The following is a 21,605-nucleotide window of genomic DNA, read 5'->3' as shown; positions in this document are numbered from 1 at the left end:
TCTCCTCTCCTCCATCCCAGGAGAGAGAGGAGGGTGCAGGCCCCATGGCTGGTCACGGGGGGCCCCGAAGAGGAGGAGGATGGCTGAAGGAATGGCATTCTGGTCTCAGCTGTAATGTTATGACTTTTCAAGAACCTTCCACAAAGACTCCCCCATAATCACCCACTCTATTGTGTCACCTTTACCCTCTCTCTGCCCCCCACCCCGACAACCTGTTCTTTTCATAATCTCTAATTACCCATTTGTCCTGTTTCTGGTTTAATGCCAGGCTCCACACTACCTACAAAGGGCAGTATTCTCATCTCCTTTGCCTCCTGCCGGCTCCCAGGGCCCAGGACAGCACCCAGGACATGACAATCCCCCAATAAATATTTCATTGAATTGAGTAATCAATAAAGAGGGAAAATAAATAAAAGAACTCCAGCTCTATGAGCGTCCATATCCTCCTCCAAACGGGTGAGTAATAATGACCCTGCCCAAGGGGCAGCTGTCAGCCCAGCTCCTCCCTGCCTGCCTCCCCCTGCGGGGCTGGGAGCCAGGGGAGGGGGAGGTGCAGGAGGACCCCACTCCACGGGGCCAGGCCCTGGGGATGCACAGCCAACAGGACAGCAGGGAAGAAAAACAATTGAGCCAAGCACTCCAAATAAGTAAAATTGCAGGGAGAAGAAAGTACTACAAAGGAGAAGGATGGGAGTCTGGAAGCAGAACCAGGGCTACACCCGGCCTGGGGGGTCTGGGGAGTTCCTCCAGTGCAGAAGCATCCAGGCTCATTGTCCACCCTGGCAACGCAGGATGGGAAGCCTGACTGCCCTCCGCCTGGCCCCCACCCAGCGTCTCCCACAACCGCTCCCACCCCAGGCCACCTCCTTCCTCCGACAAGGATGCATAGGGTGGCTACTGGGTATCAGCCGTCCCTCAGCAACCTCCTGACTTGCCCATGACCTCCATCACTGCCAGACCTGCTCTGTCCCCTGAAATCCCGCAATGCAGACCAGGGGAGCCCTGAGGAGCACAGTGAACCCTGAAGGCCAGGATAGGATTTAGGGGGATGCAATGAGGTGCTAGAGAATGGGACTGAATGGCTTTTAGAGGAAGGAAGGAAGGAAGGAAGGAAGGAAGGGAGGGAGGAGGGAGGGAATGGGTGAGTCTGGGGGGATCCTGGGGGCTTCGGGGTGGCCTGCAAGGGTTTATGGGGTAGCAGCTGTGTAGACTGCAGGCTTTCCTAGCAAGGCTCCAGCAGCATCTCTGGCCCATCTTCTCCTGGGCCCAATGCTCTCTGCAGAGGTGGGTGAGACCCTCCGCTTGGCCAATCCTCTCTCCTTGAGGGCAGATTTCTAAGGCCTCAAATACTACCTGCAACCCCCCAACATCTGACCACTCCACTACAGCCCTCACCATCTGCTCCACTCCCCACCCCACCCCACCCCAGAGTTAACTTCCAGGTCCCCCTCAGGAGAGGAGGACAGGAACTTGCTAATTCTGGGCACCTACTGTGAGCTAGCTATGGGGAGGCCCTTCACATCCCCAGCCCTAAGGAGCACGGGTTTTGTAGTCAGGACTGGGTTCAAACCAGCCCCTGTCACTTACCAGCAGAGTGACATGGTCAAGTCGCTCAGTTACAGTTTCCTCGTCTGTGAGAAGGGGCTCAGACCTGCTTCATGGGTCAGGATCCAAGAAGGAAATGTTCACTGATGTATCCTGACTGCCAGAACAGTGCCTGGCACACAGTAGGTGCTCAATAACTAATGATCTAATGGATGGTGTGTGTAAAGCCCTAGGCACACAGTAATACTTGTTAAATGATACAGTTTATCTCAAGAAGTTGTGTGGGGACTAGGGAAGGGAAAAATCAGCTTCATGCCCTGGACAGGCCAACCCCACCTGGCTGGCACATCCTATCCCCAGACCCTCTGGGAGAGTCTTTCTCTGCCAGTGCCTGGCTTCAGGAAAGGCAGCCCTGCCCAGTTCTCTTCATCCCCCTTGATCCCACTTATCTGCTCCTGGCAGCCATGAGATCCAGCACCAGCCCAGAAGCAGCTGTGCAGAGCCCAGGTAGGGACAGGGCAGGTGGGGACAGGGCTCCCTGGGTGACCTCGGGCAGGTCCATGCCCCCCTTGGGGCCTCAACATCTCTATCCTTCAGTTAACATGCTTGGACCAGTGTCCTGGGGCTGCCAGGTGGGGAATGAAGGGAGGGGGAGGGGGAAGAAGGCATGCGGGGAGACAGCGTGGTCTCGGAAGCCTCCACCCCTGCTCTAACCAGAGGCTCAGCCTTCATCTGCTCCATGTGCTGGGCCTCCCAGGGGAGGTTTATATGGTGTTTTGAAAACAGGTTCTGTTGTTTTAAGACGATTTGAAAACCACTAGACTAGATGTCCTTGAACTACCAGGCAGCTCTCACCTTCTGGGCTCTGAGCCTCTACAATTCTAAATTCTGAGATTCTTAGATTCCCAAATCCTGGATTTCTGAAACTCTGTAATTCTAAGTTCTGGATTCTAAGAGGTGTCAGGACTCACGCTGCCCACTGCAAAATGCCCTAGGAAAGGCACCCCTCAGAAACACACCAGACCTTGGAGGCCAGGGGGGTGGGAGGGGCAGGAGCGAGGTCTCCTCTGAGTCATAGGCCCAGAAGGACTCCACACGGATCAACAGTAACAGGATCCAGGGCAAGCTGAGCCCCAGGGAAGATGGGCCCAGGAAGAACCATGGTTCAGGGTCCTTGGTGTGAAGGGGAGTGAGTACCACCCCCACTGCTCAGGGTCAGCACCATAACCCCGTGGTCAGGGCAGACAAGTTGGCAGAAGGTCCGCAGGGGGCTGGAGATTCAAAGTCAGGTTACCTCCACACCCTCCCCCTTGGAACAGCCCAGCAGACGCAGGAGGGCAGTGCCCACTTCCAGCACAGCTCCTTGGCAGCAGACACGGAGCGCCCTTCCCTGGATAGTGGAACCTGGCACCAGCCAGACCTGCGCTCCAACCAAGCCGCTCCAGCCCAGGTTCATTTGCAGAGGCTCTGGCTTCCCGTTGCCTGGCTTAGGCCCATCCTCAGGCCGGATGCCCAGGCTGGCAGCCCTCCACACTCACCAGGCAGCCGCCCTCCCAGGCCCCAGCCACTGCTCCTCTGTGCCCACCAGGCTTTGGAGGGAGCCTTGGGTGAGTCATGGCACCGGCCTCACTCACCCCTTACGGATGATGATAATGATGGCCCCCAGGAGAAGGATGAGGACAGCAAGTCCCCCCGCACAGATGCCCAGGATGAGCCCCATCTCCTCTGATCTCTGGGACACCTCCAGGGGTCGCTTGCTTTCCTTACAGGCAGCTGGGGAGAATAAAGAGGGACAAAGGGTCAGAGGGGAGATAGGGACCACCTACCTACTGCCTGCAGGTGTCTGAGTCCCTAGGAATACACTAACACATGTGCACAAAGACAACTACCCCCACCCCGTCCTCAGCTCAGAGGCAGCCTTTCAGTCTCGTCTGCCCCCTCACCATCCTTATAACTTCTGCACCACCGTGGGTCCCAGGAGAAAGAGCTCCCCTTTCCTCTCTACTTTCTCAGATCCTCCCACCCTTCAGTGGACAGGGGATGGAGGGCGCCTAGGGCCTTCAGACTCACCCTCCTGCCTCCTGAGAGGCAATGGGGGGAGAGAAGCACACACCTAGGGCCTGCTGAGGGCATCTCAGGATGGAGGACCAACCACACTCCCTGTCTACACTGCAGAGTCCAGCTCCCCCACCACAACAAAGGGGGCAGATACAGAACCCAGAACCAGCGCCCAGTGCCATCATTCCCATGGCCCAACCATAATGGCTCGCCCTCCACAGACCTGTCCCAGGCCCCTGCCAAAGCCACTTCTGTGACCATGACAGGAGAAAAGGAGGTTAGCTCTACTGTCCAGGCTAGGAGAAGGAGCCTTTTAGGTTTGACAAATGGGGACCAGGAAAAGAAATGCTTCCTGACCCCAGGTCTGCCGGACCACCCTCCTCTGCTCCCACAGCTCTGGGAGCTCAGGGCCCACCCTCCAAGTGCCCAGAGGGGAGAAACCAACCGCTGAAGGCCAGGAAGGAACCCAGGGGGGGCTTACCTTTCCTGGCAATGCGGATGCAATTCAGCCGGGTCTCCTGGAGGCAAAGATGGGGGCTCTCAGCACCACCGCAGCCCTGACCTAACCCTCCCCAGGGGGATCCTTGGGGAGCTTGTCTTGGGCCTGGTCAGGGCTTGTCCAGTGCTCTCAGTAACTAGAGACACCTCTCCCGCAGGACGGCCTGAGGGGGAAGCAGGGAGGGGAGGGAGGGGCCTGCAAAGAGGGCAATGACTTAGGAAAGGGTAGTGAGTTGGGGGGAGCAGGGAAAGAAACAGTGTGGGAGGGGGTGGCCAAGGGGCTCACTAAGAGGGGAGCCTGGGGAGGAGAGAGCCCCCCCCCCCAGGGAGAAGCCTGGAGAAGGGCGGGGCTTCCAGGAGGAGGTGGGTGGTAGGCCTCAAGGTCTGGGGAAAGCAGAATGGGGAGAAGGACCCCTGGGGAGAGAGGAGCCCGACACAGACGCTAGGGCTCAGGGAGGGGGCAGGGATAGATGGGGGGGTGCTTAGATGCCAGAGAGTATGGGGAAAAGGCTCAGGAAGGGGAGATGCCCTAAGAGAAGGAACCTGAGGTCAGGAGGCTCAGGGAAGGAGGGTGGGGGTTCTGGAGAGGGGGCGGGGCCAGGGGAGGGTCTCTAGCCTCCGAGGGGGCTGCTCAGATGGCTCCGAGGTGTCCCCCGCCTATCCCCATCACAACGCGGGCCAGTCCCTCACCCCCTTCAGGTGGCTTGCTGCCTGGAAGTAGATGAGGTAGGCCTTCCTCGGCTCAAGCGGCGGGTTCCAGAAGCCGCGATAGGTCTGGTTGTCACCCACCGTGAAGGGCATGGCTTCGGGCAGACTGCTGGCCGCCAGTTCTGCCCCGAAGTAGTGCACCAGGCCGCGGGCCAGTGCAGCGTCAAAGGTCAAGGGCACGGGGAAGCAGTCCTGGCTGCCCGGCTCCCGACGCAGCCTCCGCCCGCGCTCCTCCTCCACGATCACCTGGTACACGCTGCACAGGAGGGGACAGAGCAGTGACCCCCGGGGCCAGGGGAGGGGAGAGCCACCTGGTGGCTAAGGGCATGGGCTTGGGGGTCAGGCCCGGCCCGGGACTAATCACGGCTCTGCCTCGTACTCGCTGGGCAACTCTCTTAACCTCCCTGAGCCTCAGTTTCCTCCTCTGTAAAGCAAGCATGATCACAGAACGGTTCCACCAGCTAAATGTAAGCAAGGAGGCAGGTTTCCGAAGCAGCCAGTGCCTGTCGGCTGTTAGGACTGTGACTAAGGCGGAAAGAACGTGGGCCCTGCTCAGTGGCACCAAGCCCTAGAGCCCCACCCAACTCTCCTCAACCCGAGCTCCCGTGCTTGCCACAGGACCTGGGGCCCCGAAGCCTCGGGCTCCGCCCCGGCTACCCAGGGCTCCCTTTGGGCCTCCGGGAATGAGGGTCAGACACAAGGTGTTCATTCACTCATTCAGAAAGGGCCTGAGCGCAGACGCTGGGCCCGTGCCACACAGGCACCTGGGGATCCAGGCTTCCTGGAACTGACCTCCAGTGGGGGAGACAGTCACTGAGCAAGCAAGCGAGGCCACAGGAACCCTGCATCCAGGTACCCTCCCAACCTGGAGACAGCCTCGAGTCTGCAACTCAGAGCCTGTCATCTCCCGGTCCTGACAGCTGATTTGCGTTCCCTCGTCTGCATTCCCTCTGATGTGTGTCTCCCGGTCCCGACTTGTGTGTTTCTATTTATTTTTATCAGTTTACTGAATGGCCTTTTGCTGTGAGCGCCTCCAAATCCTCGGTGGAACAAAGCCGAGAGTAAATAAATGAGTGCTGACAAATTCAAATATTTCTAGTCACAGCCTCGGTCACGTCTTGGCGTGTGACACCCATCCTGACAGCTGCACTCTGGGAAGTAGAGATGCCTTTTCCTGGCTCTCCAGCTGTTTCTTTCGAGCTTTGGAGCTGTGGGGGAATCACCCCAGTGCCCAGGGATTGGGGCCACAGAGGTCCATCCCCTGTCACTAGCGCACTGCAAACACCAGCCCAGGCCCCTCTTGGCCTCCATCTCCCAGGCCAAGGTCAGGCCTCCCCTGGCCCCACGCCCCGCCAGGAGGTGACAATCAACACTGAATCTTGACTGGAAGGGTCCCCCTTATGCAGACAAGGAAAAGGAGAGGTAAAGGGACCTGCCCAAGGTCACACAGCCACTATGCCTTCCCCCTCTCACCATGTTCCACCCCCCACCTTCTCATCATCATCCCTGAGGGTCACTAAATGGGCCTGCTCACAGGATCTCTCAAGAGGACCGGGACAGGAGAAGGTGCTGCTGGGTTTCCCAGATCCCAGACTCAGCTGCACACGGGCCCTGAGGCTCCTGGAAATGCAAAAGGGCCCTCAAACACCCTGACTTTGTCCTGGGTCTCCCCAGAGAGTCCGGGAAGCAGCCCGGGACAGGCTCTGCCATAGCAAATATGGGGGAGGCAAAGCAGGAGAAGGGGGGTGAGGACATGAGGGGGTGTCAAGGGCACATGGGCAACCCACTACCTTCTTAGAGGCTTAGCAGGATCTTCCCACACCCGAATACAGCCGTCACCCTCTCCCGGTGCACACATCTTTGTGGGAGGACGGGATGGACCAGAGGGGCAGGGAGGCTCTGTGGCTTCAAGAAAAGACACAGGCTGTGCAGCCAGACCTGGGTTCCAAAGCCCAGCTCTATCACCTTCCAGCTGTGTGACCTTGGGGGCAAGGGACTTAAGGCTGCTGAGCCTGTTTCCCAATGTGTGAAATAAGGGTAACTGTCCCCCCACCACAGGCCACCATGAGGATAAAACGACTCGTGCAGGTGAAGTCACAAACACAGCGACTGGCTGATAGCAGGCACATACACACATCCCACAAACACCCTCACACTCTCTCACATACACACACTCACACCTCCACACCACACATCACACGTACGCAGTATGTGTCACACACACACACACACACACACACACACACACACACACACACCAGCTTGTCTCCAGCACCTTCTCTCCAGCAGAGGCAGCCCCAGCTTTCTCTAGGGAGAAGAAAGTGGAGAAGCCAAGCTCTGGGCCCCTCCAGAGAGATGGCCCTGTCTGGTGGCTGCCCCAGCCTTCTAGAAGGCTGTGTCTCCCTGTTCAGGACCTTCTGGGGAAAAAGCTGGGAAGAAATAAGGCCCCAGAGTTTCACTTCTCCAAGATGTCTGAGGGAAGACCCTCAGGAGAGGCCTGAACAGTCACACCTCTCCAGGCTGGACACCGTCCAAGGATCTCATGACAATCACATCAGACACCCGTGGCTTCAGAGGGAAGCGGCTGCAGGCTTTCCACCTGCCCAGGATCACAGAACTCCCTCCTCCAGACACTCTGAGCCCTGAGTGAGAAACTGAAGGAGGATGAGGCTGAGCTGGCCCACGGTGGGGGGCTCTGGGTCAGAGGAGGGGCTTCTTCCCTATGGCCCTGACCTCCCACCTCTCCAACTAGGCTTTCCCACCTGATGGGCGCGCCGCGGCCCTGTGCAGGCCTCAGCAGAACGGTGATGGTGTTCTCAGACTCGCCCAGGGGTGACGGCATGTCGGCATAATCAAAGCTGGGAGCTGGGAAAGGGGACAGGGACATAATCACAGAGCCTGGCCACTACACCAGAAAGGTTGGGCCTCTAGCCTCCTTGCCTCCTGTCCTCAGATCTCTTCCCCTTCAGGCTTGTTCCCTCTGACCTGAGCTTCCCTGACTCCTGATTCCTAAACTCCTCCCTCAGATTCCACAGTCTCCTGAACCCTCTGACTTAATCCTCCCTGACCCCTGAACTTAATTCCTAAATGGTACATGCATCCCAGCGGGGGCCCTCTATAAACACCCCTGGGGAGGGCCCCCACCCCTGCCATGCCCCCTCTGCCCACAGAACCCTGGGATTGGGGGCCACCTCTAAAGGGGTCAGGCCAGGGCCAGGCGGGCTTACCTGAGATGTTGGTGGTGATCTCGGTGAGTGCTGCCTGGCCAAAGCCTTTGCCTGTGCGGGCCCGCACGGAGAACAGGTAGGTGGTGCCTGGGTGCAGGCTGGAGAAGACGTGGTAGGTCTCATTGCGGAGCTTGGAGATAGTACGTCGTGGGCCCGGCACGTTCACCGCCGGGTCTGAGGACTCGATGCTCTGGTAGCTGATCTGGGGGCAGGACGGGCAGGAAGGCGGGCACAGGGATGGGAAGGTCATCACTGGCCCCAGAACCTCCCACCCATCACAGTTCAGGAGAGCTAGGGAGAAGGCTGGGCAAAGGGGACAGGTTCAGTGGGACTGTGGATGCCCATTAGCCCAGACCTGTGGGCACCTTCACCTCTCTTCTTTTGGGGTCCCTGTCCCCATAACCCACAGGGCACAGACCCTGACCAGTAGAAGGAACCTTAATGATCACTTGTGTTCCCCCCCATGCACCTCCCTCTCCAAGCTGTGTGTCCACCTGCCACCGGGGACCCTCACTGTAATGAAGCCCAAACCCACCTCATACTGAGTGATGAGGCCATTGGGTTCCTGGGGCTCCTCCCACTTGAGGAAGATCATGTCCTCTAGGGGAGTAAAGGTCAGGGACTCGGCCGCAATCCCGCCAGGCACTGCAAGAGAGAGGTGGCACAGGGCAGGGGAAAGCCAGCTTTGGAGCCAGGCACCTGAATTTAAATTCCAGCCTTGCTATTTCCTAGCTGGCCTGCTTGGACCACTCATCCTCTCCGAGCCTCGGTTTCCTCGCCTGTGACATGGGGATGAAAACAACCCCTCCCTCACCAGAATTAAATGATGTGGTGTACATAAAGCCCCAAGGTAAATATCAGGAATTTCCATTTGATTCCACCTGTTCGTTCCTAAGAACTCAAAAGGGGTAGCTGGCATTTTCATTATACTGTGCAGGCTGCATTCAGCAGAGAATGTTCCTATTTTGTTCCAGTTGAGTGGTTTTCAGAAAATATAGACCTTTGTCAGAGAAATGGAAACAATTGCATTAGAGTGGCGGGATTATGGGTAGGAAACGTTTTCTTGTCTAAAAATTTCTGATTACACAAAAACGACGTTCAGTGTAGAAAATCAAAATGGGCCTCAAGAAAATGAATGGCACCTACAATTCCATCCCCGGGAGACACCATTAACATTTTAGCATAAACCCTTTCAGGTCTGGTTTTGTTTGGTTTTGTTCTAATGCACCATCTTAACGGCAGTCACCAGGAATTTCTTCTAGGAAGAGAAGGGTCTTTGGGAAAACACCTTGATAAACCATTGTGGGGAAGACGAAATCCTAAGGCAGAGAAAAGCAGAGCCCAAGGTAACCTTCAATGAGGCTAACGCGCTCTGGGTTAACACGAACAGTTCACAAGACAACCCCGCCATCCATCTGCCAAACTGATAAAATGAAAAAGACAATTCCAAGTGTTGGAGAGGGTGCAGCATCACTGAAATTTTCACACACTGCTAGTGGGCGTGTAAACTGTCACGAGCACTTGGGGAAAACTGTCTGGATAGATCTACTTACTGTGAACATGCATCCTATAACCTCACCATTCTACTCCCAGGCATTAACCGATCGGAAATGTGTATGTCTACATAACCCCCCCCAAAAAAGAATCTACAAGGATTTTTCTTTGCAGTGCAATTTGAAAGAGGAAAAATAAACGTGGTAGATTCACGCAATGGACGATTCAGTAGTAAGAACGAATCCCCTAGAACTGTACGCACAACATGGCTAGCTCTCTCAAGCACAGGCAAGAGAAAGAAGCCAGTCATAAAAAGAACACACACTGTATGACTCCATTGACAGAAGGTTCAAGACCAAGCAGAAATTAACATACTGCATTACAGGTTGGGGTAATGGTTACTCTTGGGAGGTTGTGAGTGGGAAGGTACATGAAGGGGGCTTCTCCCCTCTTCTGGGGAGCTGCTACTGCTATTTCGTGATCTGTGTAGGGGTTATCCTGGCGTGTCCAGTCTGTGAGAATTCACTGAGCTGCCCGCTCCAGGTAAGTGCACTTCCTAGAAGTATTATACTAATGCTTCCATGAAAAATTTCAAAAATTTAGTCATGAGCAGTTATTGGAGGAAGGAGGAGAAGGACAGAGAAAGAAGGCCAAGGAGCCCAAGTGAGGCCAGGTCAGAGAGGGACAAAGCAGCCACAACAACATACCTGGGGTGGGGGTGGGGGTGGCGGGGACAGAAGTCACCAGACTTTTACACTGGAGGGCTCTGATGTTGAACTTGAGGCTGATTGTGAAGCGTAGTAGAAAAGGTCACCCCAAAATATACCACTTTGGCATAAGGATTATTTTGAGCTGAATTAAGAAGATGCAGATACAAGAAAAGTTCTCTGCCCTCCCCATTTGCCTAAAAGCAGGACAGAAGTTTGTAAAAGTGCCCCCCTCCCCTTGCTACCAGGAAGGAAAGAAGTTAAGCACCGAGTCAATACTAGACCCTTAGCAGCCCTGCAGCCCAGAAGAATCTACACAAATTTCACGAACTAGCCCTTACCTACCACTGGTTTCCCCATATATTTGCCTTCCCATAATCTGCTGTCCCTAGAATCTCGAAGTCCTTTTCCCATCATGGTGCTTCCCTACAGATTCATTGTTCTTTTGTTAAGACACTACGTAAGCCCAACTCCAGCCACTCCTTTGAGTTACTCATCACTGAGTACTCCCGTGTGTGTGTGTGTGTGTGTGTGTGTGTGTGTGTGTGTGTGTGACACACATGGTAATAAATTCCTATCTGTTTTTCTCTTGTTAATGTCTTTTCACAGGCTAATTTATAGGGCCCCAACAAATGAACCTAAGACAAGTAGAAGGAAAAAGATTAAGTTTTCCCCTCTCTGCATTTGCAATGCTTCAGGGTAAATCCAGCCAGTCCTCACCGGCACTCCCAGCAAAACCACAGCACGTCAGCACGGAGCATAGGGCAGACGCACAGCCATGGGTAAGGGGGGCTTTGTGGAAATCAAGGAAGGAGCTGAATTTTGTGTCTGGGTCTCTGCTATGCAGAACAGAAAAGTCCACACGTAGGGAGTCAAGAAAAATTATCAACCAAGGAGCTTAGAGTACCTGGAAATCTTCAGGAATCTGGAGGAAGGCTTTGGACCTGTGCTGGCATTACAGCACTGCTGTTAAGAATGAAAACTCTGAAGCAGACAGCCAGGTCTGAAATCCAGTTCGGCTGCCTATCTCCTAGCTGTGTGACCTCACCTGTAAAATGGGGATAGTATATAGTCGCCTACCACCTAGGCTTGCCACGGGGATTACGTGAAAAGCATTCACAAGAGTACTTGACGTGAAACAAGTGCGTAATCAGTACTGGTTTGACATAAGTAGAACACTGCCCCCGACAATGACCAAACACACAAGTTTTTCAGTTACACGTGGAACATTTCCCAAAATTTAACCATATGCCGGGCCATAAAACAAGGATCAAATTTCAAAAGACTAAAATCAGAGTATGTACTCTGATCACAGAGGAACTAAGTTCCCCGACAATGACCAAACACACAAGTTTTTCAGTTACACGTGGAACATTTCCCAAAATTTAACCATATGCTGGGCCATAAAACAAGGATCAAATTTCAAAAGACTAAAATCAGAGTATGTACTCTGATCACAGAGGAACTAAGTTAGAAATCCATCACAAAGGGATAATTATGGAAGTCTTAAAAATCAGGCAATGTGATTCTAACTCTTGAGTCAAGAAATGACAACAGAAATTAGACAATATTTTGAACTGAATAATAACAAAGACAGAACTTATCAAATGAACCTAAAGGATGGTTCCCTTAGGAACCATGGGATGCAGCTAAAGCAGGGCTTCAAGGGAAATTTATAGCTTTAAATGCATAAGTAAGAAATGAAGAAAGGCTCAAAATCAATGATCTTATAAGCTTCCATCTCAAAAAGCTTAAAAGAACAGCTGAACAAATCTAAAGAAAGCATAAAAAAGGAAATAAAGAAAATAAATATACAGGGGCGCCTGGGTGGCACAGTGGTTAAGCGTCTGCCTTCGGCTCAGGGCGTGATCCCTGCGTTATGGGATCGAGCCCCACATCAGGCTCCTCCGCTATGAGCCTGCTTCTTCCTCTCCCACTCCCCCTGCTTGTGTTCCCTCTCTCTCTGGCTGTCTCTATCTCTGTCAAATAAATAAAATCTTTAAAAAAAAAAAAAAAGAAAAGAAATATACAATAAAGCAAATCAGCTAAACCAAAAGCTGGCTGTTTGGGAAGATTAAAAATGTATACACCCCTAGCAAGAAAACAGTGAAAAGATANTATACAATAAAGCAAATCAACTAAACCAAAAGCTGGCTGTTTGGGAAGATTAAAAATGTATACACCCCTAGCAAGAAAACAGTGAAAAGATACAAATTACCAAAATCAGGAAAGAAAAGGGGGACATACACTATTGATCCTACAGAAATTAAATAAATATAATCAGAGATTATTATAACCAACTTTATGTCAAGAAATGTGACAATTCAGGTGAAATGATCAAATTCCTTAAAGCCCAGTACACCAAACAGATACTAGAGGAGAAAATCTTAATATTGGGGCGCCTGGGTGGCTCAGTTGGTTAAGCGTCTGCCTCCGGCTCAGGTCATAATCCCAGGGTCCTGGGACTGAGCCCCACATCAGACTCCCTGCTCAGTGGGGAGCTTCTCCCTCTCCCTCTGCTGCTCCCCGTGCTTGTGCTTTCTCACTCTCTCTGTCAAATAAATAAATAAAATCTTCAAAAATAAATATCTTTAAAAAAAAAGAAAATCTTAATATTGTAATACCTATTTTAGAAAGCAAAACCGTGACTAAAAAACAGCCACAAAGAAAACTCCAGGTCCAAATGGCTTCATTGCTGAATTCTTTCAAACATATAAGGAAGAAATATACCAATCTAACCCAAAGTCTTCCAGAGAATAAATATTAGCCATCATTACTTTGTTGTTATAGTTGTTTTAATAGTAAGCAAAAAAATTTCCTATAAAAATTTCAGCCTGGGGGCGCCTGGGTGGCTCAGTCGGTTGGGTGTCCGACTCTTGACTTTGGCTCAGGTGGTGATCTCGGGGTTGTGAGATCGACCCCCGAGTTGGGCTCTGCACTGAGTGGGGAGTCTGCTTGAGATTCACTCTCTCCCTCTGCCTCTGCCCCTCCCCCACCCCATACTCTCCACCCTCCCCACCAACTTTCCCTCTCAAAAAAAATAAACAAATAGGGGCGCCTGAGTGGCACAGCGGTTGGGCGTCTGCCTTTGGCTCAGGGCGTGATCCTGGCGTTGTGGGATCGAGCCCCACATCGGGCTTCTCCACTAGGGGCCTGCTTCTTCCTCTCCCACTCCCCCTGCTTGTGTTCCCTCTCTCCCTGGCTGTCTCTATCTCTGTCAAATAAATAAATAAAATCTTTAAAAAAAAATTAAAATAAAAAAATAAACAAATAAATATTTTTTAAAAACATCTCAGCCTCACATAGGGTGTCTGTGGGAGGCACTGAGTACGCCAGGAACCAGGGCTGGGACTCTTACCATCCTCGTCAGTCTGGAAAGTGACCTCCTTGCCCTCCTTGCGCCCCTCGGGGTTAGTGAGGATGAGCCGCACGTGAACGTTCCGGTAAGGCAGCAGGTTCTTGATGGTGTAGCGGCTGACGCCCCGCTCCATCTTCACACACTCCCGGACGGTCTGGTTGTGGCTGCTGCCCAGCGTGTAGTGATAGCACAGGGACACCGCGTACGTGTGGCAACGTGTCACGTTGTAGCCCAGAGGTTCCCACTGCAGGGTCAGCTGGCGGGCCTGGATCTCAGCGAAAGCCAGGCCTTTGGGGGCCCTCATGGGTTCTGAGGAGCCCAGGAACCAAAGAGCAGAAGGTAGAGGCAACAGGAAGGGAAGAAGTGGGACAGGACAGAAAATATCAGTCAGCTGCTGAAATCATCCCTCCTTTGTCCTCAAGGGTTCAAGAGACCACCCAGAACGTTGAACAGGGAGTAGCAGTGCGTGCGCTGGAGTCAGGCGGGGCCACATCTGAATCCGAGCTCTGCCCCTTGCCGCTGGCAACCACTGGCTGAGTCCCTTCGCCCCTCGAGCCTTCGTGTCCTCCCCCGCAAAATGGGATAATATGCTCTGCTTCACAGGATGGTTGTGAAGTTAAAGGTAATGTGTGCAAAGCACATATGACAACGGCTGATACACAACAGGCCCTCAAAAATGTCGGCCAAAAAAAAAAAAATGTTAGCTACAATTTTTTTTTAATAACACAGTTCACCTCCTATTTCAAGATCATCCCGGAGGGCATCGGGATAGTCTGAAACAACCAAACACTCTGTTTTCCTAATCTATTAATGCCAACTTATTCTAAAACAGCTTATAGTAATATATACAATACGGTAAGATATAGAAATCAGGATGATGGGGGAAATGACAACCAAATAAATAAGGCCAGAAAATGTTAGCGAAACAGAGATGTGTGCATTAGGTCCCATGCAGGTCTAAGGATAAGGTTCAGATTGGGTGGTGAGTTCCCTGGCTGCCAAAGCAAAAAGAGAAACACAATCTGTTATAGAAGGGTAATAATAATAGTGGCAGGGGGCGCCTGGGTGGGTCAGTCAGTTAAGTGTCTGACTCTTGATTTCAGTTCAGGTTGTGATCTCAAGGTCATGGGACTGAGCGCAGAGCCTGCTTGAGATTCTCTGTCTCTCCCTCTTCCTCTGCCCCTCCCCCCTGCACGCACTCACTCTCTCCCTCTCCCTCTCTCTCAAATAAATAAATAAATCTTAAAATAATAATAACAACAACAACGACGGCGGCGGCGGCAGTTAACACTGGGTGCTTTGTACGTGCCAGGCATTGCTCTAGAGGCTTGAAAATGCTTTACCTCATTGAAGCCACTCTGGAATCCCATAGACAGGTGCCATCATTAGCCCCTGTCAAATAGATGTAGAAAAGGAGGCACAGAGAGATTAAGTTGCCTCAAGTCAGTGACAACAGTCACGTGGAGAAGCTGGGATGCAAACTTGGACGGGCCGGCTCCAAAATCCATACCCTTAACCACCACTACCCACCTCCCCATGCACAAGTCAGTGTCCAACAACAATCCCAAAACCACACCAGTGCCTCAGGAGGGACAGCTCCCCCAACACGAGGGAGGAGCGTGCTGCCGCACTGTACAGACGCTTGATGAGTCTGTGAAGCCACTTATAAAACGGTAAAGAGCCCGAGGCTTCTGCAGCAAAGGCAGGATGGAGCCCAGGTGCTCAGCCTCCAGTCCTACATCTGCACTGACCAGCTGTGTGACCTTCCCATCTCTGGGCCTCAATTTCCTCATCTAGGAAATGAAGGAAGAAGCCAAGATTACTGACAATCTTCTCCTTCTCGTACCCTAACTCTGTGAGATGCAGTTTCATTACCCTCAAGTTCCATGAGCACCTGCAAGGCGTCCCCAATTAGAGACTCTCAGGACACGCCTTAGGGAACAGACGAGAACGCACTGCTGCTTGGCTCCTTGAGATGATTAAGTATGACCCTATTATCATTTCTATGTAATTCATTTGCTCAGGATGCTCTTTACAAAGAAAACGCAAAGGGACACCCCAGCCCAGGCTTCTCTTGACTGGGTACAACGCTGGCCCAAGTACAGCACAATACAAAGTTCATTTCCACCGGAGCTTTCCTTTCTTCCCCGAGCCACGGGCAAGTGGCAGCCTCCAGTCATACAGCAGGCCACCAAAGAGATATGTCGGCACCTGCTAGGAGCAAGGCCCACCTCTTGACTTCTTGCAGAGTCTGGCTCCCTTCTCCCCACAAGCAAGGCAGACCCGATCCCCACCCGACAAGAACGGTGAGGGTCTGGTCCCATTGCTCACTGCAGTCCAAGGGCTGCTGGCTGCAAGCCGATTTACCACGCTTATGTTTCCTCTCCCACTCCTGGCCCCCAGAGATTTTCCTCGTGTTTCTCTATGTGGTTTTGTTTTAACCCACATTCTTAGGTGTCTGAAGAGGAGGGGGCAGATTTTGTGTGCACGCACTCTGCCATCTTGTTCAGAGATCCTTCCTTTATTCCCTGACTTCCAGGCCCTGGTCCTGGCTGCCCATGTGTACTGTCTGTCCCAGGGTGTCTATGGAGCCAAAGTGCCACTGCTTTATTTGTTGCCGGCAGCTCTGCTCACATCCCCACCCCTGGGGACACTAGCCCCTTTCCATCCTTGCTGGGTTGGCCAGCGTGCACGGCTTCCTTTGCCCTCCTATAGCGTTTAGAGAAAGGCACAAGAAGTTACATGTCAACTGGGGACACAGGCTGGGCTGGGACTATGACCAACAGGACAGTAAGTGTCCCATCCAAAAGGGACAGCTGCTACTCAGCTCCAGGCAATGTTCCCATGAAGGACTATAGACTCGGGATGGCCAGATCCTCCCTTTTTTTTTTTAAAGATTCTATTTTTAAGTAATCTCTACACCCAATGTGGGGTTCAAACCCACAACCTGGAGATCAAGAGTCGTACACTCCACCGACGGAGCCAATCAGGCGCCCCGAGATCCTCCCATTTTTTAAGAAAAGCCAGGAATTCAGATTTTTATGTGAAACCTCCAGATTTTTAAATACTGGCAACCGACTCAGGTTTTGGTAAAAACCACTTCCTGTGGCACAAAATAACAAAGCTCTAACCTGGAGGATGAAACTGCCACGCCCCCACTTGGGTACCTCACTCTTCAAAGCCACATTAGCCCCCATCGACCTCACTGGATTGAGGGGTCTTTGAAAAGAAAGCTCACTTTCCTCTTCTCTGCCCCCCACCCCGGCAACCGATCAAATCTGGGCAGATCCAGAGGCTCAAATAGTTTGTTGACTACAGACTGATATGTTGACTGAGGGGTGTGAATTCATGAATCTCTCTGTTTCCAAAAACCATCTGGCACCCAGACGTACTCTCTTCAGCTGCCAGCACACACTGGCAAAACAGGACTTGGGGACCTCGAAGCCCCAACCCTCTAAATTCCACAGGGCTGCCAGGCCACTCAGAGTTCAAAGGTCAAAATGGGGGGTGGGGGGAGACATGCGAACAAGGAGGCTCACAGTTAACACCAGTTAGATTACACCAAAATGTGTTGCTTTTAATAATTCTAATAGGATGCAATAACCCTGAACCATTCACCTGTTTCTCCTGGAAGGGGCTTTGGAGTAGGGTCGGGCGCCCCAAAGTTCAAATCCGATGGGCTCTCCAAAGTGCAAATTCTATACAACCATTTGGTAAAGCAATATATGTAGAAGCCCTTTCTTAAGCCACTCCTGACTATCCTCGAGAAATTACTCAGAGGGGGAAGAAACACTATAAGCACTAAGTTTTTCAATGCAGTCTTACTTATAGTAATAAGGATCTGGAAACATAATAGCTCAGCAATATGGAGACACCCCCTGGACTTCCATAAGCCAATACACATAATTATAAACAACACAACACATGGGACACCACAAAGCAGAGGAAGGAGACTACAGAATGCTTTCTATATCCCAACGACAAGGGTGTAAAATTGTGAACCGAAGGCATATGGGCAGAGATTCGAAGACGGAAAAACTGGGCGAGGATGCAAGGTTTAGAGTGATTTTTTTAAATGCCTTTTCCTGACATTATATTACTGATCTTACAGTAAATCACATTGCAGGAAGGGAGTTTCGGGGAGATGGGGGAGAGGACAACACAGCTGGCCAAGAGCAAAACTGCTAGCCAAGGCCCCTAAGCAGGGTGCTGGGGACGGGGCAGGGTACATCAACGAACCAAGAGAAGCATGTTGTTAGGACACGCAGGAGAAGTCGTTTGGGTTTTGTCTGTCTGGTCCCGGGCCCCAGCTTCCGTCCTCGCCAGCCTGTGTGAAGCGTTCAGCAATGCCTGGCACAACATGGCTGCGTCACCCCACGATGGCACCTGCTGTCCCCGTGGCCGCTGTGGTTTCAAACACTTCCCAGGAAATCGGGATCATCAAACTTTGGTTCTGACTGCTATGGACTCACTGGGTAGATGTGGGCAAGTGACTAACTCTCTAAATCTCAGTTGACTCATCTGTAAAATGGGAGTTAGCTACCGCTGTTGCCATGTAGCCTGTGGTCCTGACCCACTCTACTATCCCAGGCAAGTGCCTTCCCCTCTCTGGGTTTCACTCCCCCATCTGTCCACTCAGGAGACGAGAAGAGAGATTGTCTGTGGACCCCCCGGCTCTGATTTCTTTTATTCTGAATACCTAAGCAGAACTGGCTTTGAAGAGTTAAAAACACCGTAATAATGACAACTGTCATTTGCTACGTGCTTACTGTATGTCAGGCCCCACCTTCACATGTATTCAGTACGTTTATAGGCCATTATTTGCATTAAACCCGAAACACCGGAAGGCCCAGGGCTGCAGGCCTCACACCTCCTCTCTGTTCCATGTTCACTTATTCCCTAAAATCTCAGGACTGAATCCAGGGTTCTGAACCCTGGCACTAGTAACATTTTGGACTAGATGATTCTCTGTTGTGGGGGCTGTCTGTGCACTGTAGGACGTTTAGCAGTTTCCCTGGCTTCCTCTACCCTTCAGATGCCATTATCACTCCACCCCCAGTTGTAATAACCCATGTCTCCAGACACTGCAAATGTCTCCCAGGAGACAAAATCACCCCCAGTTGAGAACCACCAGGGTAAAAGATCTCATCCAGTCTCGTGGCATTAAATACCATCCATGTCTATACTGATGGCTTCCAAATTTATATCTGCAGCCCAAACCTCTTCCCTGAGCTCCACTCCTAAATCCATCTGCCTGATGGATATCTCCACTCGAACGTCTAATAGGCATCTCAAAGTCAACTTTTCCAGCACAGAACTCCTGATCTATGGCACCCCGTCACACCTGCCCCTCTGCAGTCGGCTTCTTTCCAGTAAATGACAACTCCATCCTTCCAGCTGCTCAAGCAAAACCCCTTGGAGCCATCCCTGACTTCTCTCTACTTCCCTCTCGCGTATTGCACAGCCGGTCCATCAGCAAATGCAGTCAGCTCGACCTTCACCATAAACCCAGAAGCAAACCACTTTTCACCACCTCCACCACTTCCTCCAGCTGCCAGCCTCCACATCTCTCAGCCGCACTGTTAAAGCAGCCTCCTCACTGATCTGCCCTCCTTGGCCCCTCGCCCTCCTAGAATCTATTCTTCGCAAAAGGGCCAGAGTCATCCTTTTAAACAAAGTAGGTGATGTCACCCTGCTTCCCCCAGCAATTTCTCCAGCTTCCTGCACGGCTCAGTCCTTCACCTCCTTCAGGTCTTGCTCAAAAGTCACCTTCTCAGTAAAACGGTCCCTTGAGCCTTTTTAAAATAACAATCCTCCTACCCTCACACCCAATCTGCCCCCCCACCACGGCCCGCCCTGCTTTATTCTTCACAGGCTTAGCATCATCTGACAAACTATATATCTCACTCATTTTACTGTCTCCTCCCACCAGTGTGTGAGTTCCATGCAGAGTTCCCGCAGGGCAGGAGGAACTCACATGTCAAGGGCCTTGGTCTGTTGTGGTCACAGTCCTATATCCCTAACAACTACAATAGTGCCTGACACACAGCAGGCACTCAATAAACACTGGCTGAATGAACCTTAACACCAACCCTGCATGGTAAAGATTCATATTCTTCTCATCCTGTCAAACAAGGGGGGAAAAGCTCCAAGAGGTTAAGTAACCTAACCCAGATCCCTCGCCTAGAAAGTAATTCTCACTGGAACACTCCGAACCACCACCCAGGGTCTCTTCAAATGTGACATTCAACTGGATTTTTGATGGCTCCCCAGATCAGCTTTTAAAAACACTTAAGAATATAGACTGGCAAAAAAATAAAAACCTTGTAACTTAACAAAAAATTAACTCAAAATGGATTAGAGGTTCAAATGTAAAATGTAAAACTATAACACTTTTAGGGAAAAAAGAACAGGAGAAAATCTTTGAGATCTAAGGCTAGGCAAGGAGGTCTTAAACTTGACACCAAAAGCACAAGTCATAAAAGGAAATGTTGACAAACTGGCCCTCATCAAAATTAAAAATGGTTGTTCTATAAAAGCCCAGGTGAAGAGTATGAAAAGATGAGCTAAAGCAAGAAGAAAATATCTATACACTGCATACCCAACAGAGGACTAGTACCTAGAATGTGTAAAGAACTCTCAAAACTCAGAAGGAAAGAATGAATAATCCAATTAGAAAACAAGCAAAGACATGAAGAGTTCACTAAACAGGATGTACAGATGGCAAATAGCACGTGGACAGATGTTCAACAACATTAGGCATGAAGGAAATGCAAATTAAGACCAAGATGGGATATCATGACACACCTCTCAGAATGGCTAAAAAAAATAATGACCATTCCAAATGCGGACAAGGATACAGAAAATTGGATCACTCATACATTGCTGGTGAGAATGTAAAACAATACGGCCATTTTGGCAGTTTCTGATAAAACTAAACATGCAATTATTGTATGACTCATCAGTCGCACCCTCGGGCATTTATCCCAGAAAAATGAAAACTCATGTTCATGCAAAAACCTATACACAAATGTTCACAGCGGCTTTACTTGTAATAGCCCCAAACAGGAGCCAGTCCAGATGTCCCTCAACAGGTGAAACCATTTACCTGTTAAACAAACTGCAGTGTATCCACACCATGGAATACTACTCAGCAATTAAAAGGAATGAATGACTGATGTACATAACAACTTGGATGAGTCTCCAGGGAATTATCTGAGCAAAATCGCCACTCTTAGTGCCAAGACAATTCACTGGGAAAAGAATACTCTTTACAACAAATGGTGGTGGGACAACTGGACATCCACATGCAAAAGAATGAATTTGGTCCCCAAAAACCAAGTCAAAACAGATCAAGGGCCTAAATGTAAGAATTAAAACTAAAATAAAAGTCTTAGAAAAAATAGGGATAAATCTTTGTGACTTTGGATTGGGCAATGGTCTCCTAATATGACATCAAAATCAAAAACAACAAAAGAAAAACAAACTGGACTGCCTCAAAATGAAAAGCTGTCGTGCTACAAAGGACACTATTAAGAAAATTAAAAGACAACCCACATAATCAAAGAAAATGTTTGCAAATATATCTGATAAGGGTCTAGTATCCAGAATATATAAAGGACTCTTACAATTCAATAATACAAAGACAAATAACCCAGCTTAAAAATGGGTAAAAAATCTGAGAAGACATTTCTCATGGAAGACATACAAATGACCGATGAGCACATGAAAAACTGCTCAATATCATTAACCATCAGTGAAATGCAAGTCAAAACTCCACTGAGATACCATCTCACGCCCACTAGGAGGGTTATAATCAAAAGACAGATAATAACCACTGTTGGTGAGAATGTAGAGAAATTGGAACCTTCATACACTGCTGATGGGAATGTAAACAATGCAGTATTGTTCAGCAGTAAAAAAGGATAAGGAAAAAAACATGCTGCAACACAGATACACCTTGAAAACATAAGCTAAGTGAAAGGAGCTGGTCAAGAAGACTATCTATTG

The 21,605-nt window shown here is 50.7% G+C and overlaps 1 protein-coding gene across 6 annotated transcripts in view; it reads right to left on the bottom strand.

The window, feature by feature from the left end:
- The window catches only part of PTPRU (protein tyrosine phosphatase receptor type U), an 83,355-nt gene that overhangs the window by 39,020 nt on the left and 22,730 nt on the right, over positions 1-21,605 (bottom strand). For all 6 annotated transcript variants that reach the window (XM_034648034.1, XM_034648044.1, XM_034648053.1 and 3 more), the window contains 7 exons: positions 13,596-13,904; positions 8,572-8,681; positions 8,037-8,238; positions 7,572-7,674; positions 4,792-5,065; positions 4,085-4,121; positions 3,180-3,318 (listed from right to left, as the gene is read on the bottom strand). In XM_034648034.1, the coding sequence (XP_034503925.1) occupies positions 3,180-3,318; positions 4,085-4,121; positions 4,792-5,065; positions 7,572-7,674; positions 8,037-8,238; positions 8,572-8,681; positions 13,596-13,904 (1,174 nt within the window). The remainder of the gene's footprint in view (positions 1-3,179; positions 3,319-4,084; positions 4,122-4,791; positions 5,066-7,571; positions 7,675-8,036; positions 8,239-8,571; positions 8,682-13,595; positions 13,905-21,605) is intronic.

The sequence above is a fragment of the Ailuropoda melanoleuca genome, chromosome 2, assembly GCF_002007445.2.
Source record: "Ailuropoda melanoleuca isolate Jingjing chromosome 2, ASM200744v2, whole genome shotgun sequence".
Classification (NCBI taxonomy): domain Eukaryota; kingdom Metazoa; phylum Chordata; class Mammalia; order Carnivora; family Ursidae; genus Ailuropoda; species Ailuropoda melanoleuca.
Note: the sequence above shows the minus strand (reverse complement) of the source record. Positions and strands in the feature narration are given on the sequence as shown.